Genomic DNA, 22,482 nt, shown 5'->3' with positions numbered 1-22,482 from the left:
GAAGTGACAGGACGCAGCCATTGTGGGCGATACCCTGGCAAACTCCAGCCTGCACGTCCCAGTGAGTGTTCAGCCAATCACCCACCACCAGGTTGTTAGTTAATGACAAGGCTGGAGATGCGTTGACCACAGGGCTCTGCCTTTGCTCTAATGAGAACTTTTACCGAGTGAGCCCTCCCACAAGTGCCTTGATGAAGCTGATCTGCAGATATCAGCATTTTAAATCAAAACTTGTATCTATCTAACTAACATATAATGTCTATCACCTTTTCCAAATGGCAAAAATAGAACCAACTTAAGAGATTTGTAATTGTTTTACGGTAAGAATATATTGCATACACATAATAGAGTTAACTTAATATGTGATGTTCTCATTCTGCTTTGTGTGTATTTAGTTATGTTATATTATAAGCATATACTGTAAGTATATTATAAGTAAAGCAGAATTAAAATTCATTGCAGACAGTACTAACACTTGTGCAAAACAATGTCACAGCAATGTAATTTTTCAGATTTTCCATGATTCATAGTGATTTTATCTGTTTTCTTGGACTCTTTCCTAAAGCTGAACAATGTTTCTGATTAGCTGTCTGATGATTCACCTCTGACTGAAGGTACAGTGCTTGCAGAGCTTAAAAGATTGGAGGTGTCTGGGACAATGTCAAACAACTGCTCTACAACAGGAACTCTGAATCCTGTTCCAGGGCATCTCCACACTGATTTTCATTCTGTGTTGGCTCTGGACTTAAATGAATCTTTAACTTTATCTGGTGTTATGTTTTTTCTATAACAAACAAATGTATCCTTTGTTGGTGAGCATCATACTACAGTGGGAGGAATACATTTCAGTGAGAAGTATAGGTTCAAGCATCCTACATGTCCACTATCATACTATTACGCATTTTGCCAATAGCCCATATTGTACAGAGAGTGGTCTGTAGGATGTAGGACAAGTAGGATTTAATGGTGACTAATCGACATAAAAAGCAATCCTATCGTCATTTTAATTATTTTGTACTACACAAAAATAAATCTGAAAATTATTTTGGGGATTAGAGGCCCAATCGGGGGTATTTACATATAATTGTATTGTAGACGTTTTTTATTATATAATCGACTTTTATTTGATTTATAAAATTCACCATTTCCATTACGGTTTCATGGAAAAAATACTTTCGGGAATACAGAAATCGATGGATGACTGTTAAAAGAAACCAACGCACATTATTATTTACTGAAAAAATTAAAATGTTGAAACTACTCGTTTTATTTGTTGAATTAAAACTCATTTGAACGAAAACCAACAGTTTCAGGAACTCGATGAAGTGGGTTTAAAATCGCGTTTGTAAAATACCGTCGGTAAATTGCTGATTAAGTTTGTCCCTTTGCAGCTACAGTGGATCTGCGTACCATGCTTTTTGTCATGGGAGTTTGATATGAATTCTGATCGGTATGACCGTATAAATCGCTACAAGTAATACATTTAAAATAAGAAAAGGTAATCATTGTCAGCGGACTATATAATCTCTAAAATCATTTACACGGTATTCAAATGAAAACAAGATGTAATACTTGTGAATTTGTTGTTACTAATCGTCTTCCTCACTAAATTAACTAAACTTCTTACTAGACCTTCTTAGCATGAGCGTACCTGTTAAATGGAGAACGTAGCAAATCGTATCTTCAAACACGATACGTAAAACGTAGATATTTTTTTATGATGTCAGTATTGTATTTTAAATATTTACGATCTGTTTTATTTTGGGGAGATAAGTAGTATGGAAAAATCCTTTTATCCAGAGTGATATGTGTAGAAATGTGCTGTGGCATTATAACTAAGGGAAGCTTAACACTGGTGATGATGATGATAGAACTGTATCGTCTTGTTAGCGCAGTGACAGCCTCGTCCCTGGACGTGTTGCTATGTTCCCAGAGCTCAACAGCATCCTGAATACCAGCCCCGACCACTTCCCACGGGTATGTTTTTTCCCCACTGTCTCTGTATGCTAGTTTTTGTAATCGATGGCATTACAGTGGAGTTAAGGTTGGGACTCTGTATTTGTAATTGGAAGTTTGTGGGTTCAAATCCAAAGTGTGACATCTCTATTGTTGCGCACGGTACTTTACTTAAGTTGTTTATGTAAAGTTCTTCTATCGGAGTAATTAATTTGAATTGTTTTGGATAAAACGCCAGCATAATAATAATAATAATAATAATAATAATAATATAGTTCAGGTGGGTAGCTGCGTCAGCATGCGTAGGCTGCAAAGGAACAAGTAATAGGTTTATTCCATGCTGAAAAAAAGAAGAAGAAAGAGAACACAACGTTTCGGCCGTGGAGCCTTCTTCAGGTGTTCTTCAGGAGCCTTCTTCAGGAGCCTTCTTCAGGTGGAGCCTTCTTCGACACCTGAAGAAGGCTCCACGGCCGAAACGTTGTGTTCTCTTTCTTCTTCTTTTTTTCAGCATGGAATAAACCTATTACTTGTTCCTTTGCATAATAATAATATGTGCTGTTCAATTCAAAAGTGTCTTCAAGCCACAATCTATATACCACTACAAAAGAAGAGCTCCAAATGAGAGCCCAAATAGTCCTGTGGTAGTAGAGATAGTCAAATATTGAACTTTAAGAAAGTCGGGAATGGTAACTTGTCAAGTTAAATATAGTGGTCAATTCAATCAGTGTAAAAAAAGTATGACCTCTGAACTAAAAAGGCATCTTTCGGTCATTATATTGTTATATTCTTATGTCTGTCTTTGCAGGGGGAGTTCACCCTGGTTTCAGACAGACAGGCAGATGCCTCCTTCCTCATTCATCACTTCCTCTCCTTCTACCTCAGAGGTGAGTGGCTCTCAAAACCAGCTGCTGTTTACTGTCTGTCACTTGCAGTGAACTGACAGACTAACCTGCTGGTAAAAACATATTTTTTTCTTTGTTCAAGCTAAGAATAAATAAGTGCTTCGTCCATTTCAGAGCAATGGAACCTAACAAATGCATTTATATTTAATAAATCCAACTAATTAGTATTATAATCCATTGAATTACTGCTTAGTAAGAAGAGAAGACAAATTACAAAGGAGATGAGGACATTCAGCCGTGTGGCCCAATTAATAGTTAGTTTGTTGAGCTGAGGAGTTCATCCAACCATTTCCTGAGAGAAGCCAGAGTATTGGCATCAACCTCATGGCTGAGTGACGTGTTCCATATTCCAATAGCCCCTCTGGAAAAAAGGTGCTTCTTGTTTTTAAATTAACTTCTTTGTAGTTTCTACTGGAGCCCTCTGGTTAACGTTTTACCGAGAAGTCCTCAAGGTTGATTTTGTTTAGCGCTTTTAAGGATTTTCAATACTAGTCTCATATCCCATCATATTCTTCTGTGTTCAAGATGAGAAAGGGTCAGTTAGTTCTGTCTGTCAGTGCAGCACATTCCTTTAAATCCTAATCCTATTATTGTAGTTCTGTTCTATTCCTATTAGTCCTATCCTGAAGCTGGTTCTTTGTGTCCCTCTGTTGTTTGCCACTGGCTGCCTGAGCTGAAAAGAGTGCTGATTGATAACTGCGACTGTGTTTTTCTTAGCTGGCTGCAAGGTTTGCTTTCTGGGCCTGGTGCAGTCCTTCAGCCACTACAGTGCTGTGAGCCAGAGACTGGTGAGTAATGTTGACTCTGGGACACACAGTTCTCGTCTGAGGCACCATGGCACAATTAAACACACCCACAAGCTCAGGGAACTCAGCCCAGGCACATGGCCATGCGCGCGGGGGGGGGGGGGGGGGGTGAGATCTGAAGAGCGTTCATGTCCAAATTTAGAAACAAGAAGTATGAAGGGATTAGACAGACCTTAAATTCCTCCCACAATTAAACAGGTCATAGTCACTTAAAGAGACTCTTAAATTGTTCATTGATCATGAGGGAGGACATGTCAGTTATACATCGAATATGTCAAAAAGGCTGAAGGATTTACAGAAAAGAATGTCATAACTGCAGCTAAAACCAGTGGTGGCTCATAAGACAGACAACTATAAAGGAATTTTAAATTTTAAATGTTCCTTCCTTAAAACATGTTTTAAACTGGAATATCATTTATATGGACTTAATGGAGGATTTGCTGATTACAAGTTAAGGTTTTTATATTAATCTACAATCTACATTTTTTAGTAGCAGTCGCTGATGGGAGAAAAGCAAACATTTCAGTTGTATTTTGTTTTGCAGCAGTTGTAATTTAACATATTTACATATAGAGACACATCAATCATTTACTCCACAGTAGGTATGTTGAAAAAATATCATGCGTAATTTCCAGCTAGCAGAGAAATTGGTCTGTAAAAATATGCTATCACTTTGAATTGTCTGTTTCAGACCAAGTGTTTTACTCAGCCTTCATTGGTACTGAAAGAATGAATAGGAAAAGAAAGGGGCAAAGAGTATCACCTTGAAATTGATAGGAATGACAGTTTTTATGTATTTAAATTCCATGTTAAAATGTGTTTTAAAGGGAGAATAGTGGGGAAAAAACCCTGAAGTTAAATTGTCTTTCACACTACACTAAAACATGAACAGATATTTTCTTCAGATACTCAAACAGTATGCACAGCACACACAGAAGAAATTTGTTCTGTAAATCAAGGGAATTTGTGTTAACCGTATGTACTACACTACTGAGACCTCATCTGAAATATCAAAAAGGCCACTTTTACATGAAAAAAGTACTGACAGGTTAAAGAAACTATGTCTCTTTTGTCTTGAAACAAATTGCAAGAAGATTTTTAGTCAGTTCAAAATCCAGAAGGGTACTGACAAAGTCAACCCAAGTGCAAATTAAAAATGTGCATGCAGGATTCAATGTAAGATGCTAGGGTAAGAGCTGGACAAGCAAGATTGTTTGAATGACAATCTTGAACTTGGTTTGAATGAGACGATGTCCAAAAAACGGGGGTTTTCTCTGGCCACAGAGGAACATGGATATGCTGGATTATTTTCTGAAATAGGGTGGGATCGATTCTGTGTGTATTATAGTTAGAGTATTTGGTTGTGCATATGTTTTATGTACTGGACTACTTGTGTGAGTGTTTTATAGGGAGTGAACCTGGCCCAGGCTAAGGAGAAGGGCCAGCTGGTGTTCCTTGAGGGGCTCAAAGAGACTCTAAGCATCCTGTTGCGGGAGAATCGTGGCTCTGACACCGACACGCTGAGCTTCTTGAGGTGATGTACCTGCCTGTCTGTCAGCTTCTCTGTCAGTTAGTGTCTCACAGTCTCTTTGGTTACTCTCTGGAATGAACACAATCTTCCCTTCCTCCAACCCTCTGTGACCTCTCTTGTCCCAGCAGGTCTCCCTGTACTGACCTCCGAGGGCTGTTTGGGTTTGTGCGGGGCTGTGTGCGTGGGGAGCAGGGCCCATGGGGACCCCCAGTCCTGATTGTGGACGACCTGAGTGTGCTGCTCAGCCTGGGAGTGAGCGCAGATGCCCTGCTGGATTTCAGTCATTACTGCCAGGCCACAGTCTGCTCAGAGCTGCAGGTCAGCCTTGCTCATAAGATAAGATAGATAAGATCACTGTTTTAGCCATATACAATTAGAAGTTTGTCTTTTCGCATACCCCAGCTTGCTCTCCTAGAGACACACAGGCACACAGACGGGGAGAGAGAAGCTTGGGGTCAGAGCCCAGGGTCAGCCATTTATACAGCGCCCCTGGAGCACTTGGGAGTTAAGGGCCTTGCTCAGGGGCCCAATGGAGTAGGATTCCTCTGCCAGCCACGGGATTTGATCCTTAGCCACAGAGCCACCGTTCCGCCCACATTTACTCTGACCATTTACCCAGATGGTTTGGCATGCCATATCTTGTGCAGCTTCCCTTATTGTTTTTAATTGAGATCCACAATTAATCAAAAATATGGTTCATTTCTCTTTCTCTAACTCTTTTATATCTACTGTTTATGAGCATGGGTGCCACTGTACAGTAGGTGACATATTACAGTATCAGTTCTCTCTGAAATGAATTTTAATTCTGCTTTCCTGTGAGCGAGTTGTACGAGATGTGCCACTTTAATGGTGTCCCAAAAGGCTTACTACTTAGCAGGATGTCAGAAAATTAAGTAGACTCAGTACTTTTAGTGGTCTTTTTGCACCTGTTCAGTTTAGTTCAAAACAGTCCCTAGCTTTCTCTAGCACCTGAAATCATATACAGTTTATACAGTTTTGTATAGCAGCTGTATGAATATGTTTCCCCTGTAGTGTTACAGCTGTGTTGTTAGTACTGACCTCCATTTTCTTTTCCTCCTGGAGACTCCTAAAGTTCGTGTGCGTGCACATTTTCATTTTTTCTTAGCACAGTCCTAAGGTGGTTTACACATGTACTTTATTTTTTATATGTGGAAGTCAATAAAAACAGATTTACAAATTCTGTTAGGAATGGGGGTGGTATTGATGAGGAAAATTAAAAAGGATAGATTGTTCAACTTGTCTTGCCAAGGAAACACGTTGTTGTTTGTTGTTGTACTGTAGAGCACTTTGAGAAGCCACTTTTAAAGGCACTGTATAAAAATAAAGGATAATAAAATAAGGAAACATTTGAACTTTAGATAGGTAAAGGGCAGCTGCTGTACGGTTATCTAAGCATGCCATTAGTTCTTGAAGGTGTTAATTGACTGGAAATGCCCCAATGCCAGCGGTGTTGTGAAATGTTTTCAGAGTCATTGTAGTGAGGAGAATCTTCATTCCCAGTTCTGTGGCAGCTTTGTGTCGCTTTGGTAAATTCCAGCCTGATTCACTCCATCTCTCTCTCTCTCGATTTCCCCCTCTTACCCCACAGGGTAATGTGGTGATGCTGACACGTGGCGAGGACGAGGAGGGAGAGGATGACGAGGACTTGGGACGGCTGCTGACAGGCCTCGCACACAGCTGTCATCTCGCGCTCCGGGTGCGAGGCCTGGCTACAGGATACTGCAAGGACATCCACGGAGAGGTACAGTACGCTGGGCTGGTTGTGTGTGTGTGGGTGGGTGTGTGGGTGGGGTCTGAGGGTGCATCAGCCTGTGACTAAGCGCTGCGGTGTGGTCTGTGTTTCAGGTGGAGCTGTGCTGGCGGGGGGGACGCACCAGTGTCAATTTCAGTGGGCTGACAGATCACCGGAGGGTGTACCAATACAAGATCCAGGACAAAGGGGTGTCCTTTTTTGCCAGGGGCACTTCCAGCGCCGTCCTTTGATCTGCGATACCCCACAACTTGGATTTCCCCCTGGCACTTCCTGGAAATGGCCTGTTGAACACCCAGGGGGTGTTCAGCTATTTACTGTGCAGGTCAAGAAATCTGAAAGGATCTCGGGACAAGAAGGACCATAATTCACAAGAGAACAGTGTCATTCAAATGTGAGAACAATACTTTAATAAACAGTTCTGAAGAAGGTGCTGTGTGCTTCCCTCTGTTCTTGATTCCTCCTCTCTAGGAAGTCTGAGATCCTTTTAACAATCTGCAGCCTGAGAAACGTGAATCTTTTGCAAATGAGTGAATTTAATAACATACACCTTGATTAATAGCTCTGAAAACCACCGTCAGTTGGCGGTTGCCTTGAAACTGTCTCTCAGTTGATTAATTTCTCGGTGTTGCCTGCTGTAACTCAACCATTTAGTCACAAGACCATGTGGATTGGTTACTGTCTCCTTCAACGTAGTTTGTCTGGAATGTTCTCCCTAGTTGGTTATACAGTATGCTCAGTTGGTTATACAGTATGCTCTGCAGATCAGGTTTGCTCTATCTTACCTCCTTGCACCCCCAAACAGCAGTCACAACACCTGCTAGTCTGTACCTTGTTGTTAGCATTCATGAGCGGAGAAAAGTAGCTGCTTAAACTTAAACTAAGGCATCTAGAGAGACTACTGAGTTCATGTGTTTATCATGAATAAGTATACATCTTACTGGGAAAAAAATAAACAGCAGTTTGCTTTGAGATCTGATCTTTCTCAGGGTGGTATGTAAGAGTTTTTTTTAATTAATATTTGATTAAAATGATTGTAAGTATTAAGACCTGCAGGAATAAATTTCATAGTCTAAATGTGACAAAGCCAACACGAAGATGTCCTCTATTTATAGGATATACAGAGTGCTTGCAACCGTTTTCAACCTGCCAGTGGAATATGGAATAATAATCCATCATGTTTGAAACGTCACCAGAAATTTATGCAAGTAACTGCTAATTGATGCCCTTCTTTGTTGTCAGAAACGCAGATAACATTTCGTAAAACATTTTCTGTTTCAACAATATTTGGCTGAGATTACACACTTCACCAGCAGAGGCCGCCCGCTCCCAGTGTTTTGCTGTGAGTGAACGGGGTGAGAGTTCGGAGTGGAGAGGTCGCTTGCTTGGGATTTCACGCCGCTGTCAGCGAGTGACGGGGTGCCGTGGCTGTGGGTCTGTAGAGCCGGTAACACTGTGGGAATCCATGCGAATAAACCCCGAAAACAGCGACTGGATAGCGTAAACAGCGTCCGCTCATCACCGGGAACGGCGCAGTGAGGTGAGAGGCCGATCGAGCGCGGTTTCCTGGGTTTTTGGGGCGGTTTCGTGGAAGATATCCCCGGGTCCGCGCGTCAGGCCCTGACCTCCCGGAGCAGGTCTGGAGAACAAGAAGGGGAGAGGAAAACTGGGATGGCCGGAGAGTGGGAAGCACAGTTCGCTTTGTTAATTTCCGACAAACGAGAAGAGTTTTGGAAATAGGTGTGGATAGAGAGAGGCGGCACGGTAATCGCAGCTTCCCCGTGTCAGGGGGAGCAGCCGAGCTGCCATGGAGACAGAAGTGACAAGTTCTCTTTAATAACAATGTTCACATCAGTCGCCTCTCTAAGAGCCTCGGCGCTCAGCCGTCTGCGAACGTTTCATTTAATATCAAAACCTGCTGGAGTTTATAGCACCATGCGGTACCTAGGCATCGTGTTACCGACGATTTTAAGACCTATCTTTTTCAAATATACATATAACTTTTATATGAAAGTACCACTGTGGTTTACTAAGCACTGCTTTGGGTTTGTACGGTGTATAATCATTGAATCTGTTGTTACAGTGTGAATTGTGTTAAGTGGTGTAGTAGCAGTTGTGTAAAATAACACTACCTGTTAAGCACTCGCTTCTGTCGCTCCGGCCCATGTGTATACCTGCCCGGCAGCGGTAAGGGGACGTGTCCGGTTATTAAGTACCAGGTCTTGCCAACCAGTAAGGCCTTCGTGCCTGTTGGAAATATTTGGATCTTCGTGTACAAGGTCGTACTAAGGAGTCTCGGTCCTTCACCTCAGTGTAGTCACTGACACCTCGGCCTTCAAAAGTCATTCATTTCCACGTGGGCTATGCCTGATACGTCCTTCATTAAGAAAACAATGCCGTAAAGATGTGCAAAAACGTTCTAGCTCAATATGTCAGTGTGCCATTCGGAGTCAACATGGGAAGTTTAGGAAGGTTCTTTCTGGTTCTGTTTTTTTTAGTCCTGTATGGTATAAGCAGCTAGCTTGTGTGAGTGTGACTGTTAAGAAAGACTTGTACAGGCTGGGGGTCAGAACAAACTGTAAATACCGCGTTGAAAACCTGCTCTATGGCCGCTGGGTGTTGCAGAGCTCTTGCATCACTTCCACAGTGTGTGTGTGGTGGGCAGGCTTGCTCTGAGCAGTGTCTGGCTCGCTCTGTGGAAGCTCTGCTCTCTCGCAGGAAACGCAGATGGAGCACAGGGTTAGCTCTCTTACTGCTCACATTCTCCTGCCCTGCCCTGTGACAGGGACGGATTCTTGGAGACACTGTGCAGCACCTGTTCGGGCAGGATCCATCCAGTTTCACCTGATGCACACACCCATTAGGTCTTTAGAAGAGTGTCTGCAGAGTTCACTGCTTGGGACAGTGGGAGCTGTGCTCTCAGGGCAGAGTTAGAGGAGGTTCCGACAGTGTCAAGCAAAACAACCACTGGGACATGCCACAAACTCAACACAAACTGTAATGCTAACTGGCCCAAGCAAGACATTACTTTGTGGTGGACTACCTAACCAGGGTGAGAGACAAAGAGAAGCAGATCCTGTCTAAGGGCAGGCTCAGTGCCTACTGCCCGGCCATTGAAACTAGGTGACACAGACAGACCCGGCTACCCAGAGAGGCCAGGTTGTGCTCCTACTGCCAGCAGAGACAGTGGGGCAGGCAGGCTGGGAGAAACAGGGGGCTTGCAGGCTGCTTTGTGTGTACACAGTGTGCTTGCGACAGAGGCGCCAGTAAGAAGAGAGGAGAGCGTGTGGCTCTGCTCTCACTGTGTCTCTGCTTCGCTCTGTGTCCATGCTGCTAGCCCAGCTGTTCTGGTAGGTTGCCAGAGATCTTTCTCTGCTTAAACATGCCAACTTCTTCAAAATATTTTAAGGTCATGGTGCATTCAGGGCAGCCAATTTTAAAAAATTTAAAAATACACTAAAATATGTATATTGTATATTTATATATATAAATACATATATTTATATATAATATATGTGTATTTTACTGTTATCTGTTTTGTTTTTACAGTGGTGCAGGTGAGTAAAACACCAGTACTGCCTTGTTGGAGCTGGACTATGTAACTATATCATGAGGAAATCCACTCTTTTGTATATTCGCTCTTGATCTTGATATTTGTTTGCTGATTCTGAGATAAGTGCTCTGTACATGAGACTGTATGTCAGGGTGGCGACTGACGATGAAGGGATTAGGGGTTGCGTTGAGAGTGGTACACTCTGACGTTCCATTAGCTGTTTCTTGGTAAAAGAATTTTCTAAGAATTGTAAGTGACTAGGGCCAGAGAGACAGACAGGTCTGTCTGGAATTTCTGGAATAGGATCTTGCTATCTGCTTTGAAAGAAGGGAGGGAAGTGTCAACGGTGATAACTGGTGGTGATAATCTGTGTGTACTGCAGACGAGGCAGGGGGAGTTCTTGAGAGATGTGGTTTTCGATCTTCCTCTGCATTTCAATGGGAAGTAAATGGCAATGCATTAAAGACCAAGAGCAGGAAATCTGCCTTTACACAGATAGTGGTGGATGTCCAGAACACGCTGCCCAGCCACGTTGTTGTAGCTGAGTCTGTTAGACCTGTTAAGATCAGATCAGTTACTGTAGCTACGGGGAAATAACCAAGCAAGCGGAGCCTCAGACCTCAGACCTCAGTTGCAGATATATTTTTTGCATTAGAACATTTTGCTGAAAACGAGAATAATTAATGAAGGGCCATAAGGAAATAACATCTGTAGTATTAGTGCCTTTAGTTGTGTTCAAGCCTGCAGCTGCATGAGTTTAAGATAATGCAAGTGTTTAAGAATTGCTGAGGGTTAGTGTTCTGCCTGTTTGATGGTGAGTGGGACTGTGATTCCTATATGACAACATCAGATCATAAATAAGACATTTTATTTCTTGAGAGTAAACGACTATACAACGTACAACCCTCGTATATACAGTAGGTCAAACCCTCATTCCGCAACTCAGAGCACATCACAAAGTTACGATTGTAAAATATACGATTCTTAACACTATGAGATAAGCCTGCAAAGAAGAGATCATAGTTCTTCTGAACTTGGGAAAGCCCCAAGCAAATATTAAATGATAGAGCTATAAGAGGAAGTAATTTTGTTGATCTGCTTATTGTAAAAGTACAGTTATCACTGTGGCAAGGTGGTTTTCATTGCTGCCTTGCAGCGCTGGGGCCCAGGGTTCAATAACACACCCGAGGTGCTATCTGCATGTAGTTTGTATGTTCTCCCTGTTTTTGCTTGGGTTTCCTCCCGCATTACAAAAACATACTGGTAGGTTAAATGGCTTCTGGGAAAGCTGGCTCTGGTGTGAGTGTGTGCGTGTCTGTGTCAGTTTCTGTACACTGCAGGCCTTGTGTCCCCTGCAGGGTGTTAGCCACGTTGCATGTGTTGCTTGCCTGGATAGGACTGTGAGGTAACCATAGCCTGTATGGGAGTAAGCAGTTAGTAAATGGATAGCGGGGTGGATGGATTATTGTAAAAAGACACTATCACTGTTCAGGACTGTGAAAACGCTTGGCGAGTGATGCACAGTTTTGACAAGTGTAAAGCACTATGTGTCTGCAGCTGGTGTACTACAGTAGGTCCTGCCGGAAGTGTTAAACTGGTGTGGAAGAAGCCACTTGTGCACTGTTTTTGCCATGTGGGTAAGGCTGGGAGATTTCTTGGTCATGTAGAGTGAGGGCTTAATGAAACTAGATTTTAGTTTACAGTGCGCTAGAGAAGCCGGTGTTTTGTTTTTATCACCATGCTAAAGAGGGATATTACGTGCCTGGAAAGAATTAAATTAAGAACAGACTCGCCTAAAAATAGGACATGCATTTACACACGGATTTGTGGGGAGCTGTGTCCAACTTCCCTTTCAGGAAACAGCTTGAGGTGCCTTAAGAATCGGCTGAATTCTGTGATCAAAACGGTTCATATCAACCCAATAAAAAGGAAGTCCAAATGGAAAAACAGTGTTGTGGATTTTATCTATGTAATCTTATGAGATGACGAGGATCTGGTGTGCTGTTTGAAGAGATATCAGTCATTGCTTGTTTTTTTGAATGCTTCCCTATATGGTTTCGTATAAACGTTTTCACCCCTTTAAGATTTTCTGAATTTATGCATATTTTTGCTGCCGAATGTTATCAGAGCTCCACATGGGTCTAAGTGATACATAAAGGCACCTTGAGTAAACAAATAACTCAGGAGTTTAGTGCTTGTTTCATTTATTTCAAAAACAGTCATCCAACGTCCAATGTCCCTGAGTGGAAAAGGTTAACTGATTCTCCCCTGAGATTCAGTAACTGGTTGCTCCACGTTTAGCTGCAGGAACTGCACCCAAATACGTCCCGTAGTTGAGCATCGGTCTCTCACATGGTTGTTGGAATATTGACCTGTTCCCCCGTGGCAACCTGCTGGAAACTGCTGTAAGGGGGGTGAATACTTTCAGAACGGTAGCTGTCCTGAGGATGTGAGCTGAAGCTGAAGTGCTCATCTGGAGACTGCACTCTGTGCTTTGGAAACTGTATCATTGCTGTGTATCGCTGATCTCTGTAGCCCTTCTGGGACCTGTGTATAATGGTGGAGCCCCACTGCAGTCACATGCACAGCTCTGCATGCCTCCTTATCTCACAGGAGAGTTAATTTGTGATTTACTGTAGGACAGTTAAAAGGATAGCCCTCAGGAGCTGAGCTGTAGAGTTCAGGCTCTGCAGAGCTCACGTTGTCCATGCAGTAGCAGCAGCACCCCAAGTTCTCCACACCTGTCTCTCTGGAAGACCTGGAGCCAGTTGAAAGTTAAAAATGAATTAATTGCTCCTGCTGTTGAGGATCAGCATAAATAATTAAGAGTCGGTAGGAGCACAATGCTGCAATGAAATTGAGCCGAGCTGCTGCCTGTGCCCGCCCCTGCCCCAGGGAGTTTGGTCTGTGTGAACAGGTCCTGTTCTAGTGGGATTTCGCAAACGCTGACTCCAAAGTCCTTGGCAGCGGGATATATTTGCTCCTTGCAGTTTGCCACTTTCTCCTGAGAGACTGTCTAAAAATATTGCATCACAGTGTTTCCAAATGTTCTCGTCCCCAGCAGGCTTTTAGAGAATGTGTGCAGAGCACTGCTAGGCCCCAGCAGTCCGTGTACAGTACATACCCGTGTGGCCAAACTGTGGGTATGGGAGTGTTAGTGTGCACTAGAGTATTTGACACATGGGCTAATCAGCACTTACTGCTGTCTTTAATACATTTTCAGTGTATGAAATACACTGTATTACTGCTTTTTCTGGTCTTTTTCCACTTGTGTTATTTCTCTTTCTTTTCCTTTGTCCTAGAAGTACTATACTTCATGTCTTGGATGGATCTAAACAGTCCGGGCTTACTGCTTTCATACACACACCTGACAGCAAGCATACAGTACGCTAGAGACTGTTCTAGCACCAATTTGCACCTCAGCTGGGGATTACAGTTCCCATTTCTGAGAGATTGCACTCTGTGTGAGCTTTTACTAAGCTGTGGCTGCCCTAAGAGTGTTAATTAATGATTCTGTTGATTTAAAAATATTTCAAATACAGGGACATCAGGAACCTGCAGTAGTTCTGAGCTGTAAATGTGTGAGACTGTAACAGGGTTGAGAGGTCAGTGATCTTGGTGCAGGTTAAAGGTAAACGCAATGTGTGCAGTTATTAACAGTGCAGTACAGCTTTGCATGCATTTGCCTCTTATTTATGGGTTGTTCAATAATATATCTGCTATTGAAGTGCTTTGAAAATGAAGCCTTGTTAAATTAATAAGGGTGGAAAAGCCTAAAGTTAGCTCTCACGTCCCCTGTGTCATAGCCTCTTGGATACATAAAGAAACAGTATAGTTACAGACCTTGTCCTGGAGACAGAGAGCCCCAAAGGTTGGAAACTTTAAAGTTGTGACTCTTCGTCCAGTACCTGAATTTTGTAAGCCATACATTTGTATACCATATTTGCACACACCACACTGTATTTAATTTTTTTAAATTGTGAAAAAATGAGAATGTTAACCTTATATACTGTATTATACTGTTCTAAAGGTTATCATATTTCTTTATTAATGTAACATTGTTTTGTTAAATTGGGATTCTCTGACATCTGAATTCCAATGGGTGATAAATGCATAAAAGCCACATCATGTTGCAATTTGTGCATTGGATGGCCATCTGCAGGACCTCCCTCTGCATCTGCTCTGTAATAGTATGCAACTTCATTAAAGCCACACTAAAAACTGTTCCCATACTTGAAGTAAGAGTAACACCTGTTCTGGTTCTGCCATGCTGAATGAGTCGTGTGACTGTTGTTGTCAGATAATTAAAAAATACATGTAATATTTTGAATCACGATATATTGTACTACAAAAAAAATCATTTCACCTCATTTTTCGGGTAATAGGTATGTTGTTGTTGAGACAGGCTCAAAGTCTTTTTCACATGAGTCTCCATTTTTAACAGTTACGTTTTATGTTATTACTTGTTAAGGACTGCAGACATGCCTGTGAGAACCCGACACTCCAGATCACACTTGTTGTGATATACCAGTTCTCAAATTGTTGTTAGGAGCAGTTAAAAATATAGGCGTTAGCCGCTTGTAATTAAAATGGGAACTTCTGATAAAAAGGGTTTGATAGCGTCGTGCCAATCATTAGAATACTTCAAAATTAGGTGAATTGTTGGATTTTTATGGATACACTTGACACTGATGGCCAGGGCAGCATTTTCACAATGAATTCTGATATTACTGATACAGTTTTGGGGCGGCACAGTGGTCAGCATTGCAGCCTTGCAGTGTTGGGGCCCTGTGTTCCATTCCAGACCTGGGGAGCTATCAGCTTGGAGTTTAGACATTCTCCACACATTCGTGTGGGTTTTCTCCCACAGTCCAAAAACACACTGGTTGGTTTAATTGGCTTCCAGGAAATTTGGCCCTGGTGTGAGTGTGTTTGTGTCTGTGTGTGCTATGCGATGGGCTGGCATCATGTCCAGGGTGTATCCTGTCTTGTATCCCGTTGCTGGTTAGGACAGGCTCCGGCTCTCCTGCTGGGATGGAGGGATACAGTTCTCTTAGTTGAAATGAGAAGGAAGAGGCTTCTCCGGTTCTCGGTTCTTTGGTCGGGGCCGGGCAGAGGGATCGGACTGGCTGGAGGGGGTCCGCCCCTATATGAGGGCAGCAGTGTCCTCTCCCCAGTGGGGCAGTGCAAGAGAGAAACTGGAGGGCAGCAGGGCACTGACTCTGAGCTCTGGTCTGAACTCTCTTCTGCAGATTGCAGCGGGTGTTCACATTTGTCCTTTTTCCACCAAACCTCTTGCCACATCTGTCTCCAGAAGTGCCAGCGGCAGAGCTTGTGGCTGTCACAGACCTGGGTTGTGGGGCGCTGCGTAAAAGAAGTGTTTGTAGTGCTGTCAGCTGTGCTGAGACGCCTCCTTTAGCTGCACGGTATTTGTGCTGCTTTGCGCTGGTAAGTGGAGTGTACAGTATTAGCTTTGTTCATGCCGTGAGCACTGTGTTGTGAAATCCCATCAGGAATGTGAGCTGGGTTGCAGGGCTGTGCGGAGCGGAGAGCAGGGAGGGTCAGTGTACAGCGGGGCTCGCGGCTTCAACAATGGAGCACTGTCTGCGGCTTTGGACCGAAAAACCTAATAGTTGGAGGAATTTAAAAGGCAGGATAAAAGCTGCTATAAGAAACAAGTAAGTAGAAGCTGCTATAAGCCTTTCCCTGAGGCGCCCTAATGATGCGTTTTCTGCAGATGTCGGGGTCTTTAAAACAGATAGACAGGGAGGAACACTGGGGGCTTCGCTGTCACCCCCGGCACCTGGGAGCAGCTCTTGAAAAAGGCAGCTAGACAATTTGATCCTTACCTGAGTCGTGATGCCTGCGATCAAAACGAAGATAATATTATTTGGGATCTATTTGCATTGCATGCAAGATAGAGACATCTAATGTTAGTCCCTGAATCACAGCTTTGCTGTCATTCCCAGGCCTGTCCACAGGTGCTGAATGCTCCTACTGGCCTGTACTGGGAAGTAGCGAGGGAGTCACGGACTGGAAATAAGACAGCTCTCCTTAGTTGCCAAAAGGGCAACCCAGAAGGGTTTGATAGATTTCTATAAAATGATCAAGCACCATACACCTGGAACTATGGTGTAGTTGGTTGATTTGAAAGAACAGTTTGTTCAATTAGCTGAGAGCTCAGGTGGAGTGAAAATTGTAAGGCTCAGTTGGCTCTTGAGGACTTAAATCGAGTAGCACTGGTGTAGTTGTAACATGTGCCGAATCATGAGTTAAGGTCCAGGCGATGTGTGTACTTGCCCTGGGGTTGTACTTGTGCACTGTGCTGGGGTTAGCATACCTGGAGCACAGTGCCCGTGTCGGGGAGGGTAATGTGTACACTACAGTAAGGACATCTTCGCCCACTGCTCTGCTTCACTAACCCTGTTTTTGTTTGTTCCCAGGTCCCTGAATGCCCCCCGGACCCCTGCTCTCTGCCCCACGGCGCCCCCCAATGGCTCTCAGCTGACCCCCAGGATGACTGTGAGTGAGCGGTTGCACAAGCGCATCTCCGCTGCATTCTACCGCCATGGGTTGCTCTGTGCATCGTACCCAGTACCCATCATCCTCTTCACCGCGGTCTGCATCCTGGCCTGCTGGTGAGTATCGCGGGGCAGCCAGACCCCAAAAAAGACACAGAGGGAAGGATGTAAGAGAAAGGAGAAAGGAAGATCAATGTATTTTATTGAAAGAGGGAAAGTATGTCTGTCAATGCTAGCTATCCTTTCTTTCCGCTTATATCAAGAAATTATTGTGGGAGTATGGGACAAGTCACCCATGTGGTTGATGCCGATATGCTGAATGAGATCCTTGGATCAATTAAGTACTAACTACCAATTGGGCTAGATGGGCCTAATGTCTTCCTCTTGTTTGTAACTGTACTTATGTTCTTAAAAGGCATATATCTTATATATATATATTGAAACATCAACATTTATTATTGCTGCTGCTTTTAAGATGAACAGTAATACCCTAATAATATCTGTATTTCCCTACAGAGAGTGTGAGGGGCCATAAGACTGGATGTGATTCAGTTGTTAGTTTGCCAGTCATTGGTGATGTTGCAGCAACAGAATTAGTGGTGCTATTCAGGGCTATGCTGCTATCTTTAGTCAAGTGGGGCTGAAGACAACATTTCCAAACCCTGTCTGCAGCCTCACACTGAGAGAGCCAGACATCGTCTTTTTCCAGCCAGCCAAACTCCCAGTAGATTTAAGCACATCCTCAACGCAGTTTAATTACACAGCTTTCAACAGCAGATCTTTGAGTATACACTGCCTTTCAAAAGCATTTTCTGCTTCCAATGATGTCCCGTTTTGATTAATTACAAATTATATACGCACATTATTTTTTGTGGTTCAGTAACATACTACAGATTACAACAGAATCATCCAACCTCAACAGTTATTTGTTAACTTCTTTCCCGGCTGCTCAATTTGGAGACACAGTCTGATGTAGGCAGTGTCTGGGTGGTACACTACAGATTCCAATTCTTATATGATTGACTTCACCATGCTGAAAGGCTGTACAGTGTCTTTGAAATATTTTTATACCCTTCTTCTGATCTATGCCTTTCTACAACTATTTCCCTGAGTTGTTTTGAAACCTGCTTGGTCTTCATGGTTAAATGTTTGCTTGAAAATCACTACCTGACTGAAGGGCCTTACAAAGACGGGTACATATATGAAATCATATAATTGCAGTCTTACCACACACAGATAGGGGGACACTCAGATAATTGTGTGACATGTCACAGTAATTTTATATACCTGATCTAATTTAGGTTGGCCTTAGCAAAGGTGGTGTATGCTAACACAACATATTTATCTTTTTATTTCCCAGATATAGGCGATTAATATATATATATAAGTATTAGTTCTACCAGTAACTACAGTCTAACATAATGTCAAATCAAAAGATTGAAGAAAATCAAATGTACTTGTTCATCTGTCTTTAAACTGCAAACACAATGATAAGGATAATAATGATGAAGACAGACTTTAAGGTCTTTCTCTAGCCCTAGCTCTGCCTCAACAGCATCCTAACTGAGAACCCCATTAGAACATCTTTTTTCAAATCATTAAAAACCTGCCTAATGTAGAAACATCATTACAGAAGATAAATCTATAGAGCTTTTAGATGATCAGCTAGCTACAGTAGGATAGGGTTAGCTTTCCGACACTAGAGTTTCTTTTTTTCTTTCACTCATACAAGCCTTCAAAAGTGCCAAGTGAACAATATTCACATGGGGGAAAAAATATGTGTACAGTACATCATTTGGAATTGATCCGAATGGAACATCATCGGAAGGAGGTGAATACTTTCACAAGGTACTGTGTGTTTTTTTTGAGTTGACACTGAAAGGACATATTAGTTACTGAAATGATTAGGCTTTCCTGCATTTCTTCATCACTGTTGCAAGGACCGTTGTTCATCTGGGCCAACATCCATCTGATAAGTTAAAATTAATAATACCACGATAATCCCAAACACAAAATTCTGTCAGGCTGGTAACCAATTGATTGCTCTTGCCGACAGCTACCCCTTGCTCAAGTTGCCTTTGCCTGGGACAGGGCCGGTGGAGTTCACCACGGGGGTGCGAGATTATACCACACCACCCTCCGAGCCTCAAGGAGACCCTGGGGACCTGCCTGACTGGGTAAGATCCTGTGGGTGGAGGGTCAGGGTCAGTGTGCTCCTGATTTGTGTCTGTTCTAGACTCACTGTCTGTCTCCTATGCTTTGTTCTGTTATGTTGCTGTTGTAACATAATATCGTGTGCACTGTATGTTACTGTTGCTGTGTGTTCAACTGTCTCTCTCTGTACTGTTCTTCGTAAGCCTCCCTTCTTCTTGATCAAGCTCTATATAAGGTAACCTCTGTCTCTATTATGTGGTTTGCAGTACTGCAGTCCCCCTGTAGCCTACATCCAGCAGGTCTTGGTGAAAGCTGCAGTGGTTCCCTGGGACAGTCGACTGGTCCCTGTTGATGCTTTCCGCTCCCCGCTGGCCCAGGTCTTCACTCTGCTGGAGGAGATTCGCAATCATGTGCACAGAGACAGGTACCACCGCATCCCAGTAAGGCACTGTGCACAGAGACAGGTACCATCGCATCCCAGTAAGGCACTGTGCACAGAGACAGGTACCATCGCATCCCAGTAAGGCACTGTGCACAGAGACAGGTACCATCGCATCCCAGTAAGGCACTGTGCACAGAGACAGGTACCACCGCATCCCAGTAAGGCACTGTGCACAGAGACAGGTACCACCGCATCCCAGTAACACAGTGTGCACAGAGACAGGTACCACCGCATCCCACTAACACTGCACACAGCCAAGCTCCTTTGTATCCCACTAATGTACTGTGCACAAAGACAGGTACCACTGTACCCCAAAAACACACTACACAGCCACTTACCACTGTACCCCAGTAACACACTGTACCCCACTAATGTACAGTCATGTACTGTACACTGTACCCCACTAACATGCGGTGCACAGCCAGGTACAACTGTATCACACAAACTCACTGCGCACAGACAAGTACAACTGTGCTCCTTTAACACGCTGCGTACAGACAAGTACCACTCTGCTCCTTTAACACGCTGCGCACAGACAAGTACCACTGTGCTCCCTTAACACGCTGCGCACAGACAAGTACCACTGTGCTCCCTTAACACGCTGCGCACAGACAAGTACCACTGTGCTCCCTTAACACGCTGCGCACAGACAAGTACCACTGTGCTCCCTTAACACGCTGCGCACAGACAAGTACCACTGTGCTCCTTTAACACGCTGCGCACAGACAAGTACAACTGTGCTCCTTTAACACGCTGCGTACAGACAAGTACCACTCTGCTCCTTTAACACGCTGCGCACAGACAAGTACCACTGTGCTCCCTTAACACGCTGCGCACAGACAAGTACCACTGTGCTCCCTTAACACGCTGCGCACAGACAAGTACCACTGTGCTCCCTTAACACGCTGCGCACAGACAAGTACCACTGTGCTCCCTTAACACGCTGCGCACAGACAAGTACCACTGTGCTCCTTTAACACGCTGCGCACAGACAAGTACCACTGTGCTCCTTTAACACGCTGCGCACAGAGAGGCACCACTGTGCTCCTTTAACACACTGCGCACAGACAAGTACCACTGTGCTCCCTTAACACACTGCGCACAGACAGGCACCAATGTAACAAACTAACACACAGTACACAGAGTCAATTAACACTTATTCCCAGGCTTCTTGGCCCAGTTTTCTTATATCTCTATAGCTTTCAACAGTCTCTGTATCTCTATCTCCCTCTCTTGCTTTTTCTGGGTGTAGTTCTGGCGTTCGCAGCCTGGAGTCGCTGTGTCTCCAAGTGACAGACTTGTTGCCGGGGTTGCGACGGATGCAGACGGTTCTTCCAGAGCACGGCTGCTTGCTCGTATCCCCCGGTAACTACTGGCAGAACCAGCGGGAGCGCTTTGACTCGGATCCGGACATTTTGCGAACTGTCCATCAACATGAACCCAAGGGCCTACACACATCAGCCACACTAAGAGGTATGCAAAGGGGAGGGAGCTTAAGAGAATGCTTCAGTCTGACTTCTTTTGAACAGCAGCATTTATTTTAAACCCTAGTTATTAATTATTCAAGGCTAACATGTTAACCTTTTTCACAGTATTATAGAGAGATATATCTGAATGTTACACCTGATCTGCTTTTTGGCCTACGTCTTACCTCTGTAGTATGAAGTAATAAATTATTGTTGTTAAATCTGTTAGGAACATTTTATTTGCATTTATTTGACTAGGTAATGTTGGCATACATAGAGGGTTTACAGGTTAAGTGGTAGTATGTGATATTCTAGTTCAATGAAAAACAGAAGAAATGTGTTGGAAATGTTGCTGCTAGGATGATCACAAAGCAAAGTTATTAGAATATTTGACACCCATTGAAGATTAAAATGAACCTTTAATCTTTAAATATAAAGTTGGCAAGGGTTACAAAGACCTTATCTTCATTCTGGGATCTGTATCATGTAGAATTCGACACCTGATGCACATGTTGGATGTACATCTTATCTTCGCAACATAACAGCTAACAGTTGCTTTACAGATCTAGGAACGTGGTTATATAGTCTGTGTGTGGGGTCCCTATCTGTCTATGACCTGATAATGATAGGCACACCTATTTCTGACCATTTAAATGCACTTGAAGTTTCTTGTCAGAAATGTGTTGTATCCCCATGATGTTGAAATGATGTTATAACCCTGTGTGATATTTATCTTGAATGTGAGATTAACCCGCCTCAGTTTTTGTGTCTGACCAATGCATTGCATGACCGTTTGCTTGTGCATTGCAGGGTTTGTGTTCATGGTGTGGTGTGTGTTTCAGATCTGCTGTTCGGCGTACCAGGAAAGCACACAGGGGTCAGTCTGCACAACAGGAAGCACATGGTCACCTACACCATCACTTTGGCCCTGAGGAGCTATGACGCCAGGTCAGCACTGTGTACACCTACAACCACTACACACTCACTGTGCACTCAACACCAACAGCTTTATTTCCATTTGGAATCCTCTCTTGGACAAGAGCTTACTTTATTGATAAACCAGATGGAGTATTTCAAATTATTCTTATGTCGCCATGTTGGAAATATTATGATAACCATGTTCAGGACACTACATTATAATGAAACGTGACATTATATAGTTGTCAATGAAATTTGAGTCAGAAATCAGAGTCATATGCAGTTCATAGCTTTGGTAAGGGTGATAGGGATGAATGTAATGTTAGAGGATAGAAAAAAATGTTACTGAGCTGAAAGTTAAAATGGGTTAGTTAAAGGTGTATTCTAGTAATAAAAGCTGGTTTATTCATATTTTTTTTATTTTATAGTTTTGGATGCATGTAATAAGAAAGAGTCTGTAAT

The 22,482-nt window shown here is 43.2% G+C and overlaps 2 protein-coding genes across 6 annotated transcripts in view; both read left to right on the top strand.

The window, feature by feature from the left end:
* The first annotated feature begins 1,359 nt into the window (after positions 1–1,359).
* On the top strand, positions 1,360–7,395 carry elp6 (elongator acetyltransferase complex subunit 6). 4 transcript variants are annotated; one of them, XM_088601335.1, is made up of 8 exons: positions 1,360–1,498; positions 1,891–1,977; positions 2,762–2,840; positions 3,576–3,646; positions 5,074–5,198; positions 5,324–5,513; positions 6,805–6,957; positions 7,062–7,395. In XM_088601335.1, exons 2-8 carry the CDS (start codon positions 1,924–1,926, stop codon positions 7,197–7,199), a joined length of 810 nt encoding a protein of 269 aa, XP_088457461.1. In that variant the 5' UTR covers positions 1,360–1,498; positions 1,891–1,923; the 3' UTR covers positions 7,200–7,395. The 4 variants fall into 4 exon arrangements, with proteins under 4 accessions (XP_088457461.1, XP_088457462.1, XP_088457460.1 ...); XM_088601336.1 differs by having other exon boundaries at positions 1,378–1,498; positions 1,896–1,977; XM_088601334.1 differs by having other exon boundaries at positions 1,422–1,450; positions 1,896–1,977.
* Positions 7,396–8,287: 892 nt separating this feature from the next.
* The window catches only part of scap (SREBF chaperone), a 38,782-nt gene continuing 24,587 nt past the window's right edge, over positions 8,288–22,482 (top strand). The window contains exons 1-6 of one of the 2 annotated variants that reach the window (XM_088601332.1): positions 8,288–8,506; positions 16,963–17,157; positions 19,097–19,217; positions 19,461–19,618; positions 20,889–21,109; positions 21,945–22,050. In XM_088601332.1, the coding sequence (XP_088457458.1) occupies positions 17,036–17,157; positions 19,097–19,217; positions 19,461–19,618; positions 20,889–21,109; positions 21,945–22,050 (728 nt within the window). In that variant the 5' untranslated portion in view covers positions 8,288–8,506; positions 16,963–17,035. Of the gene's footprint in view, positions 8,507–15,666; positions 16,198–16,962; positions 17,158–19,096; positions 19,218–19,460; positions 19,619–20,888; positions 21,110–21,944; positions 22,051–22,482 lie in introns of those variants that run through there. The other variant, XM_088601333.1, reaches the window with a different exon arrangement.

This window comes from Lepisosteus platostomus, chromosome 12 (assembly GCF_059453375.1).
Source record: "Lepisosteus platostomus isolate fLepPlt1 chromosome 12, fLepPlt1.hap1, whole genome shotgun sequence".
NCBI lineage: Eukaryota > Metazoa > Chordata > Actinopteri > Semionotiformes > Lepisosteidae > Lepisosteus > Lepisosteus platostomus.
Note: the sequence above shows the minus strand (reverse complement) of the source record. Positions and strands in the feature narration are given on the sequence as shown.

What these genes read in the sequence shown, in the direction of transcription:
- elp6 (XM_088601334.1), top strand. An exon ending in GCCCCGACCACTTCCCACGG is followed by an intron (nt 1,978 to 2,761) that starts GTATGTTTTTTC and finishes CTGTCTTTGCAG; the next exon opens with GGGGAGTTCACCCTGGTTTC. An exon ending in GCAAGGACATCCACGGAGAG is followed by an intron (nt 6,958 to 7,061) that starts GTACAGTACGCT and finishes TCTGTGTTTCAG; the next exon opens with GTGGAGCTGTGCTGGCGGGG.